The sequence below is a fragment of the Ipomoea nil genome, unplaced genomic scaffold (genome assembly GCF_001879475.1).
Source record: "Ipomoea nil cultivar Tokyo-kokei standard unplaced genomic scaffold, Asagao_1.1 scaffold2926, whole genome shotgun sequence".
Classification (NCBI taxonomy): domain Eukaryota; kingdom Viridiplantae; phylum Streptophyta; class Magnoliopsida; order Solanales; family Convolvulaceae; genus Ipomoea; species Ipomoea nil.
The window spans coordinates 2,065,499-2,075,660 of record NW_017619354.1 but is presented as its reverse complement, the minus strand read 5'-3'; the positions used below and the strand labels follow the sequence as shown (position 1 = coordinate 2,075,660).

At 35.9% G+C, this 10,162-nt stretch overlaps 2 protein-coding genes across 4 annotated transcripts; both read left to right on the top strand.

Annotated features, from left to right (window-relative positions):
• The first annotated feature begins 430 nt into the window (after positions 1-430).
• Positions 431-1,106, top strand: LOC109161866 (transmembrane emp24 domain-containing protein p24delta9-like). The gene is made up of 2 exons (XM_019310413.1): positions 431-566; positions 820-1,106. Exons 1-2 carry the CDS (start codon positions 489-491, stop codon positions 1,099-1,101), a joined length of 360 nt encoding a protein of 119 aa, XP_019165958.1. The 5' UTR covers positions 431-488; the 3' UTR covers positions 1,102-1,106.
• Positions 1,107-2,517: 1,411 nt separating this feature from the next.
• LOC109161862 lies at positions 2,518-10,048 on the top strand. 3 transcript variants are annotated; one of them, XM_019310405.1, is made up of 12 exons: positions 2,518-2,719; positions 3,322-3,624; positions 6,201-6,280; positions 6,373-6,478; positions 6,724-6,822; positions 6,921-6,986; positions 7,219-7,335; positions 7,589-7,663; positions 8,106-8,208; positions 8,381-8,428; positions 9,393-9,514; positions 9,607-10,048. In XM_019310405.1, the coding sequence occupies exons 2-12, from the start codon at positions 3,493-3,495 to the stop codon at positions 9,703-9,705; spliced, it is 1,047 nt and encodes a 348-aa protein (XP_019165950.1). In that variant the 5' UTR covers positions 2,518-2,719; positions 3,322-3,492; the 3' UTR covers positions 9,706-10,048. The 3 variants fall into 3 exon arrangements, with proteins under 3 accessions (XP_019165950.1, XP_019165949.1, XP_019165951.1); XM_019310404.1 differs by lacking the exons at positions 2,518-2,719; positions 3,322-3,624 and adding an exon at positions 5,917-6,119; XM_019310406.1 differs by lacking the exons at positions 2,518-2,719; positions 3,322-3,624 and adding an exon at positions 5,918-6,119 and having other exon boundaries at positions 6,393-6,478.
• Positions 10,049-10,162: the final 114 nt, after the last annotated feature.

Here is a 10,162-nt window from a genome sequence, read left to right as displayed (position 1 = left end):
TTAAGTCAATTTTTTGTGATTTGATATCTTCATTTTCCTTGTCTCCCATCCCGTCTTTGTGTTTCTGCTAAATCCTAAAGTAAAATTTCAGCGGAAAGATCTCACCAAAAAATGAGGACAAATATCAGCGCTTTCGTTTTGGATCTGATCTTAGGGCTCTTCTTCACCCAAATCCACTCCTTTATAATATGGGGATGGGTCAAGGGCCAAATGGTTTGGCAATTCCTCATGAGGGGATGACTCGAGAAAATTTTGAATCAGAGCTCTGGATTTTTGGTTATCTTTCGACGTAATAATATCTCGGGGTTTGCTGCGATAACTCGGTATATCTACTATACGACCATTCACTAAAATATGTCGATGATTCACTAATTGACGGGCTGCATGAATAGTTGAAGCCATACCCAATCGAAAAGGCTCCGATTCGATCTGGAATCGGGTAAATCCAAATGCATAGCTGAGGATATCAAAAGCAACTCCATGAGACCATGACCGTTGGCAAGTACCACATAGTCAACCCTAATGAAGGATACCCTTTGCCCGATACTCACAAAATCACCGCTCGAGTGAGTTAATTTCGCCGATTTTCCCTTTTTTATTTTTAATCTTTTTCCCTTAATAATACTATTATTTGGTGTTGAAATGCTATTCTTGCCGGATTTGACATTGCCCAAGATCGGTGTGTTGTTGTTGTTGTTGTTATGGATTTAGTATAAAACCGTTGCTTGATCTAACCAATTAAAATGCTTGATTTAAGTATGAAGCTGTTGTTAGGATTAGTAATCCATAATGGAGAGAGTGTTTATTGAATGATGTTAGGTGACTTCTACATATGGGAATAGCTATCACAATGCAGACAATGTGCCGGATGGACAATTTGCATTTCAGACAGCAGAAGCCGAGGACTACATGGCTTGTTTCTTTGCCGCAGATCATAAGCCTCCAATCACCATTACTGTAGACTTCGATTGGAAAACTGATATTGCTGCTAAGGATTGGACAAATGTTGCCAAGAAAGGCTCTGTTGAAGTAAACCCGCTTTTCATCTATCAAATTATTCATCTCTATATCTCTCTATCAATTCTTTTTTCTGACACATGACACTCACAAACCTTTTTTTCATACCAGATACTTACAAAAGATTACCCTATACTTAAAAATATATTGTGGGTGTTTGGCAATCAGCTGATAGCTGATAACTGATAACTGATTGTGTTAGCTGATAACTAATAGCTGATTCTGTTAACTGGTTTGACCAGCTGATTATATTAAAGGGTTATAGAAAAGTGTTTGGTAAATTAACTGATAGCTGATAGTTGATTGTATGTAAAATGACCTTTAAGGACATTGTGCTAATTTCTTAATTTTTTTAATTACTTTTACAATTTATTTGTATTTATTATTATTAATGATTCTAAAATTTGAGTCACCATTTGTATTCGTAAGTGTATATATTATTTTTATTTACATAAGTGTATTATTTTTTTATTCATTTCACTATTAGTATTATTATTATTGTTATTATTATTATTAAGCCCACCCACTTAAAATCACAACCCATTTTCCATCCCACTCCAAATAGCAATCCCTACCATTTTCCCTGATTTCCTCTGCACGGTTGAACGCGAAGAAGGCGAGACGCAAAGCCGGCAAAGGAGAAGAAAACAACGAAATCAAAGATGACGAACCAGCGATTGGAGATGGCAAATGTAGGTGAACTCATTTATTGACTTAGATTGGTAGTCCTTCCCATTGTGGTTGTTGTTTTTTTTCCTTTTAATTTGTGAATTAAAAAAAATCTAGATTTGTTGTATGTTTTGAGTTCGATGATGAAGATGACTTCCTTGTTGGGTTAACTTGTTTCTTGACTTGGGTTAGTAGTATTTTTCATTGTTTTTTCTTTACTTTTAATTTTTGTGAATATACTGAGTTTTGGGATGAAGATCAAACTGTTTTGTCTGGAGAAGATCAAGGATAATTTGGGCTTTTTAGGAGGAGTTGAATCAGCTGGAGTAGAAACGCTGCTCCCAGCAGCGTTTTGAAAATCAGCTTATTGGCCAAATCAGCTGTCCCAACGAGCTCTTTTACCAAACACTAATTTTGGCTGGTTGACCAAGTCAATCAGCCAAAATTGGTCAAACCAGCTGGAAAATGGCTGATCAGCCAATAACCAAACACCCCCATTGTGTGTATTATAACAAAAAATATATTTTTAATATACTAAAAGTACATTATTTGTGTACTAAATGTACATTATATAAATTTATATATATATATACTTTCAGTACTCAAATAATATATTTTTCTGAATATAATATATATTTTAAAAGTACACCAAATGTATATTAATTAATAGTATGGTCTACACAAGATTGTTATACTCAGGGGGAGAGGGGGGAGGGGGGGAGGGGGCAGTGCCAAAAATGATACAGCCCCAAAACGACGTGGTTTTGGGGCTGTATTATATATATATATATATATGTATATATATATTTTACCTATTCAGTTTTAAAGTAGCAGATAGATCGTGCGTCGCTTCTGTCTTCGTCTCTGATTCTCTGCCGCAGCGCCGCTACCAGCTTCCGGCGCATCTCCGTCCCGACCTACCGGCTTCCGGCGCATCTCCGTCCCGGCCTACCGGCTTCCACCAACACCGCCTCTTAGCGCTCCTTGTGACCGGAAACTCGTCTCCTCAGTCCTCCCAATGCTCACTACTCAGGTTCTTATTTTTGCCCTAATTTCTCTAATTTTTCTAATTACTCAAATTTTATTTTAATGAATTCAATGTATTTGTTTTGTTGAATACTTGAATACATGAATTTCAGAATTTGTTTATTAGTTTATGAATTATCAATTAATCAATTATGAATTTATGATTTATGAATGTGAGTTGGGTAGGTTTGGTGTTCCTTATTTTTCTAAAGACAGTGAATGGCCGAATGATGCAGTGAATGGCCGAATGGCCTAATTTTCAATTGGTGTTACTTGAAATCTTGAATACATTTATACTTGAATACTTGCTAATTTTCAATTGTTGAATGGCAGTGAATAGATTATATTGGTGTTTGCTAATTTTTCTAATTTTGTTTCCCCACTCTGGTGTAACTAAATTTTCTAAGGATAGTGAATGGCAGAATGATGCAGTGAACTTTGTTTTGCTAATAAGAGTATTATCCCATAGTTTATCATAAACTTTGTTTTATAATATATAATGTATTTTGTATTTTAGAATCGTATTTTTATTTGATATTTTGTATTTGGACCTTCTATTTAAACATTTTTAAACTTATTTTATGTTTGCTTCTTCGCCCCCCTCACTAGAAATCCTGGCTCCGTCCCTGGTTATACTATGGACCAACTCGTAAAATGGATATAATTGACCCATGCTCATGCCTTGGTCCAATGAAGTGGTTTTGGGTCCGAGCCCAAACTATCTAAAGGCGAGTCGTGGCCACTCGAGGCAACCAAAGGCAAAGGATAGAGCCGCGGGATATGGTAGATGCCTGTCTCTCCCGCCATTTCTACCGCATCGATCAAAACCGTACTAAAATGGTGACATTCTTCGCTACGCCGTCGCCTCCGTCTACTCTGCACTTCCTTCGTTCATCGCCACTGCGTTTTCCCGTAATTCTCTCGCAGAGTCGCAATCCTCTATTATCTTACGTTGAATTTTTGCTTACTTTTATCGCTCATTTCTCGTTGCAGCGTTGTTTGTGGAGTGGATTTGTCACGAGAGAGAAGTTGAATACGATTCCTTATAGAAAAATTGTCAAGTGAAACCTGAGGTAATTTGAGTTAAGGTCACGGAATTCCAATATGCAAGTTCCAACATCTCACATGATTAGTGGAGTTTGGTCGATAAAACAATGGTACTACTGGGCCATACGGAGCTTGGACAGTGCTGCTACTACTACTAGAAACTTGTATAAATAAATAAAGGGAAAAGGTCAAATAGACCCTTTAACTTTTAATGAAAAAGCAATTAGGCCCTCAAACATTAAAAAGGTTCAATTACACCCTTGAACTTATTAAAGTTGTGCAATTAAACCTATTTACAGGTAATGAACAGGTTAGCAGGTAAAAAAATTAAAAAAATATATTTTTATTTTATTTTATTTACTTTTTGTCTGTCGCCGCCGACGGATCTGGAAAGAGGCTCCGTCGCCTCCTTCCAGGCTGGAAGGAGGCGACGGTGGCTGCCTCCTCCCAGACTGGAAGGAGGAGGCAAACGTCACCTCCTTCCAGTCTGGAAGGAGGCAACGCCTGCCTCCATCCAGACCGGAAGGAGGAGATGACGCCGGCGGCCACCTCCCATAGGAGGCAACGTTGCCGCCTCCAGCCTCCTTCCGATTTGGAAGGAGGCGGCCGTTGCCTCCTTCCAGACTGGAAGAAGGTGACGTTTGCCTCCTCCTTCCAGTTAAGGAGGAGGCAATCGCCGTCGCCTCCTTCCAGCCTGGAAGGAGGCGACGTAGGACACTTTCCAGAACAGTCGCCGGCGGGCAAAAATTAAATAAAATAAAATAAATATATTTTTTTTACATGTTAATCTGTTGATTACCTGCAAATAGGTCTAATTGCACAACTTTAAAGAGTTCAAGGGTGTAATTGAACCTTTTTAATGTTTGAGGGCTTAATTGCTTTTTCATCAAAAGTTAAAGGGTCTATTTGACCCTTTTCCCATAAATAAATATACTCGACATCAAATATTCATTTTTAGCTTTCAAAAAAAAAAAAAAATCATTTTGATACTTTTTTTTTTATCATACAAAGAAAGCAATTAACAAAATATTTTTCATACATGAAAATAAAACTACTCAAAGTAAAAAGATATTTAATATACTACTAGAGGATATATACTAGTATATTCAATAATTTTCATACTTGAAAGTATTAAAAATCCAAGTATAATTACACTTACAACTTTGACAAAAAGAATTCAAAGGTAAGTCTTTAAAAGGCATTGTACATTGTAAAACCTAGGCAAGAATGAACATTATTTGTATTTAACGATAAATTACTTGTCCGTATTTTAGAATTGGATAAGAAATATTGTGAAGGAAAAATAATGCTCTGTAGTTTTTATTTAATTTGTATGGTACATTTTAATTTATGAAGTCTATTCTTTTTACAATAAAGTAAATAACAAACTGAAATTTTCTTTTATTCCTTATATATTACATTTACTATAAAATAACATTCATATTTTTTTTTTAAATTATTTCATAAATCAAATAAGTTGTAAGAATATTGATACTTTGGTAAAAAAAAATTCAATACAATTGAAATAAACTATCAACTCATTTACTTTCAAAAAAAAAAAAAACTATCAACTCATTTGTATTAAAAAAAACTATCCACTCATTTAAAATCTCACTACCTATGCGGGCAAATTATACCATGGACCGCGGACTATCTTATTAGATGGATTCTGATATATGTTTATTTGAAAAGAGTTTATTATATTTTAATACATGTTTATTATTAATGTAATGCATTTTTATTTTTATTATCATACGAGACACTAAAAGAAATTACAATATACTTAAAATATACTTATGTTAAGGACCAACTTGTAAAATAGATATAATTGACCCATGTGTATCAATTCTTATACGATGAACCAGGGTTTGTAATGTACTATAAATTCTGGTTATATGTATGTATCTTATGTTATGCGTTTTTTAGTTTTTTGTGTTATGAAAGTCTATACCTTAATAATATAAATTTTGTACCTGAAACAAATCAATAATTGTATCTCTATGTTGTGATTTTTGTATCTTATGTTATAAAATTTTGTATATTCCAAGTATAAATTATGTACCTAAATATGTCAATTTAGAATCTATAATACTATATGAACCATGATCCATGATACAGATTGCTTTCGTCCAATGAAGTGGTTTTGGGTCCGAGCCCAAACTATCTCAAGGTCGGTCGTGACCACTCGAAATCTGGTGACCAAAGGCAAAGGATAGAGTCGCGGGGATATGGTAGACGCCTGTCTCTCCCGCCATTTCTACCGTATCGATCAAAACCGTACTAAAATGGCGACATTCTTCGCTACCCCGTCGCCTCCGTCTACTCTGCACTTCCTTCGTTCATCGCCGCTGCGTTTTCCCGTAATTCTCTCGCAGAGTCGCAGTCCTCTATTATCTTACGTTGAATTTTTGCTTACTTTTATCGCTCATTTCTCGTTGCAGCGTTGTTTGTGGAGTGGACTTGTTAGGAGAGAGAAGTTGAATACGATTCCTTATAGAAATTTTGTCAAGTGGAACCGGAGGTAATTTGAGTTAAGGTCACGGAATTCTCTTTTATAGATACTAATTACGAGTAATATTGATTATCAGATTGATTGTTTTATGAAATAAGCAGGAGAACTTTGATTTGTGCAGCCAATCAAGATGCTGAGAACTCATTTAGGAAGACAGTGGAAATGGACAGGCTTATAGATATGCTGAGGGCTGCAGATGATAAGGAAGTAAGTGAAATGCAGCCATTCCTATTGTGATGTTAATTTTTGCTTCAATTCTAAAACCCTCAGCCACTTTTTTAAGTGAGGTTTGCTACCACAAATGTGTGAAAAGTGAAAACTAATGCATTAGTAGCCATTAAGTGGGAGTGAAATAGGTTTATCATAGTGGAATAGGCCTTGTCTTTGTAAAATTAACTTCAATTCTAACAATATGTCTATCTTAAGCCTTCCTTCTGTTGGTTTGGAAGCAGCTTCAGAAACTCGTTGTGGAGAATGTCCTTTCTTTCAATGAGAGCTTTTGGATAAGACTAGCGGCTAGAGCAGATAACTGCAAATCTGAAGATGACAAAGCACGTATCTACCCCAGATAATGTTCTGTTTATGCACACCTCTGATACAGTTCTTAGCCTTGTGAATAAACCTTTTTTTTTTTTCTTTGCATTTGCAGAAAGACCTGGAAGAATTGGCATCATTCTTAATGAGCTTGGTAGATAGTATTGTTCACAAGACATATGTATGGTTTCTTCTCTCCTCATTTCAAATAAATGTCGAATAGCATTCTAAGAGAGAAGAATTTTTACCAGTTAAATGAAATAAAGTGACGTCTTTTCCATTTTCTTTCTTTATTCTCCATTCCCCCAAGATTAAACTACAAAAGAAAAAAAAAGTTGGTTGTTAGTCTGGAGTTTATTCCATATTGAAAGCCGCTATAATGTGTCGTGTGTTACTGATTTTGGTTCTTGTAGGAAAAGATAGAGTCAGCTACCGATGTGCTCAAAGCCATCTTAAGACCTGCAGCTCAGGAAGAGGATGAAATTCCTTGGCCCCCAAGGGATCCTGAAGCTCTCAGCCTTATGGAGAAAGTATGCTTGTTCTTCAAGGGTGTTGTTTAATATTAGTTTAGCATGCATGATGAACTTCCCATCACAGTTCTCTACTTCTCCATCCAAGCCATTGCCATCAACTTTCTCTTTTCATTATTGACTACTCTATTACCAATTGTCACATTTAGCATCACTTTCTGATTGGCCATCATACACTTCTTCATTGCATTCTGCTTATGTTACTAGTACTCTTTGTGATTTTAATAGGTTTGATATCTTGGGCAACTTTCAGGAATTAAATCAAAGGGAGCAAGAAGGCCAACTAGATGAAGGATTCCTGTCAGAAGTCAATGCACAACTACGGAATGTAAGATTCTTGTATTGGAACTGTGTTAATTACTTGTCTCCTCTTTCTGCCTGTAAAATTAAGTTACCATTTTTTACAACTGGATTTTATTTTGCAAATATTGTATGTTACATTTTCCCTAGTTGTCGAGTGCTTAACATCTAATCAACCACCAGCTATAAATGAAGATTGCTCGTCACTTGAGTCAAACTCCTTCCTTGGTTATTTTTATTTCCTGTAGCTTGGCCCAATGCCAACCTGCTATAATAATTCCATAAACACCAAGGACCATTTTGCCTATCAGAGGTGCAACCATCTCTGTTTGTTATTTTGAGATCAAGAGATCTAACAATTGCCTGCTGAGCAGTGAAACTGAATCCTAGAGCAAATTATGCTCAACTAGTTATCCTAGTCAAACTATGGTTATTTATAATCCTAACTTGTTCTATGTATTAACTTATAGGCAAAAGAAGATGGGGACAAGCCAGGGCTTGAAGCTATGCTGCAAAAAGTTTTGCAGCTCTATGCTTCTAGAGTTCTCTCTAAGCGTAGTTTTGCTAGAAAAGGTAACTTTAAAGCTGCACTCATACTTTGTATTTATAGGTTCACAATTTTCATCATTTGGTATCCGTAACTTAAAATCTTCATTGAGAAAAGTGAAACACTTGTTCCACACGTTAAACTTCTTAGCCAATATCCATTGCTCGTGATTGAGGTTTGCTATTGTTTATGGTGCAGGGGATGAGATTTTAAAGGCTGAACAGTTTCTTGAGACCATAATTAAAGGTTTCTACTCTGCAGTCTGCTGTACATATGAATATATGATGATATAAGTCATAATCTAATTATACAAGTATAATAACTTCTCTGGTTGGAGATCAACATAGTGGCACCAAATGGGGGTAAACTCATTTTCCTTTTTGCAAGAAAACAACTAACCATGCTGTGTATGTGTTAATCTTTGAGGTAGGCCAAACAATTACCTCTTCCAGCAATCCTGGAGAGATATATATTTGCCTGATTTTAATTTACAATTTATTTATTGAGTTAATACCCAAAATGGTCCTCGACTATAGTGGTTTTTCTCAATTTCGTCCTAAACGACTTTGGTGACCTAATGTAGTCCCAGACTTTTGTGTTTTTACTCAATTTAGTCTCTCGTTTGTTATTCCGTCAAATTGGTGTTAAATAAAGGGACAATTTAGTAATCTCAATATTGGCCTCTCTTTACTCTTAGCCCTGTGAATTGCAAAATCCCTCTTTCTTTTACGAATTACTACCAGAATTACTCCCATACCTACGAATCAAATTGTATATGCGCAGGTTTGGGAATAAGATTATAGGAGTAATTTGTAAAAGAAATAGGGATTTCGCACTTAGCAGGTCTAGGAGTAAAGAGATGCCAATATTAAAATTATTGAATTGTACCTCTATTTAACACCAAATAGACGAAATGACAACCGGAGCCCGGAGGACTAAATTAAACAAAAACACAAAAGTCTAGGACTACATTAGGTCACCAAAGTTGTTTAAGACGAAATTGAGAAAAGCCATTATAGTCGAGGACCATTTTGGGTATTAACTCTTTATTTATTTATAATTGAACTTATTCCTATTAGTTCATCACTTGATCCCATGTTGCAAATCATTAAATGAGGTTCTTCTCTTACAGTTAGGATCATAACATTTTGCCCTGTTTGTTTTACCATGTTCAAATGACACAATATGGACTATTGCTATTTTGATGCAGCTCCAGAAGAAGAATGGAATAGGCTGTTGTTAGATGGAATGACTGTGGGCAAAGGTGAAATCTCACCAGAGGAATTGTATGCAGTTGTTAATAAGCGAATCGAGCGGACATTAATCCGGACGGTAGGCATATATATACTCTTTCGAAATCTTTGTTTTCCAGTATTTCATAAGTCAGTTCCCCAATGATTTACCTCTCCCCCATTCTCTCTCAGCAAGGTGGTTCTTACGAGCAACGGGTACTTGTCGAGTATTTGAAAGGCATTCAGTCCAGAGCTGAGGAGATTGTGCAGGTACTCCAGGGCCAGGGGTAAGGAGCAGTACTCTATTTGTTCACAAATTGGGATGTCTTGGGCTCAAAAACTTCAATCATATTCCATTTTGGAGATGAAGGGCATATGGTTTCTTCACTGCACAGTAAAGCTACATAAAGCAATCCGAGTCCTACAATATTCATATCATGTCTTGCCTTTACTCAAAGTGCCCTTTTTTCTTTTAATATATTCTTTCCTGCTCTCACCTTCCTCCCTGGCTTGTTTACTTAATCATAAGGTATCATTGTGCACATGTCTTGTATAAGGAATTCTCTCAAACTGCTGGATTTCACGTCTGTTACTTTTTGAGTTCATAATGTTCACTGGAAAAATTCCAACCAAACCCTTCTTTAAACTACATTACCTCTCGACTAAGGCAAACCTCATTGGTTCATTTATTAAAAAGGAAAGGAAAATAGTCGAATAGTTCACTGAAAAAAGAGAACAAAGTCCAATT

Coding starts and splice junctions, on each gene's coding strand:
- LOC109161866 (XM_019310413.1), top strand. CDS start 489: ATGACCGTTGGCAAGTACCACATAGTCAACCCTAATGAAGGATACCCT. Junction 567..819: donor CTCACAAAATCACCGCTCGA/GTGAGTTAATTT, acceptor GAATGATGTTAG/GTGACTTCTACATATGGGAA.
- LOC109161862 (XM_019310405.1), top strand. CDS start 3,493: ATGGTAGATGCCTGTCTCTCCCGCCATTTCTACCGCATCGATCAAAAC. Junction 8,429..9,392: donor TCTTGAGACCATAATTAAAG/GTTTCTACTCTG, acceptor ATTTTGATGCAG/CTCCAGAAGAAGAATGGAAT. Junction 9,515..9,606: donor AGCGGACATTAATCCGGACG/GTAGGCATATAT, acceptor ATTCTCTCTCAG/CAAGGTGGTTCTTACGAGCA.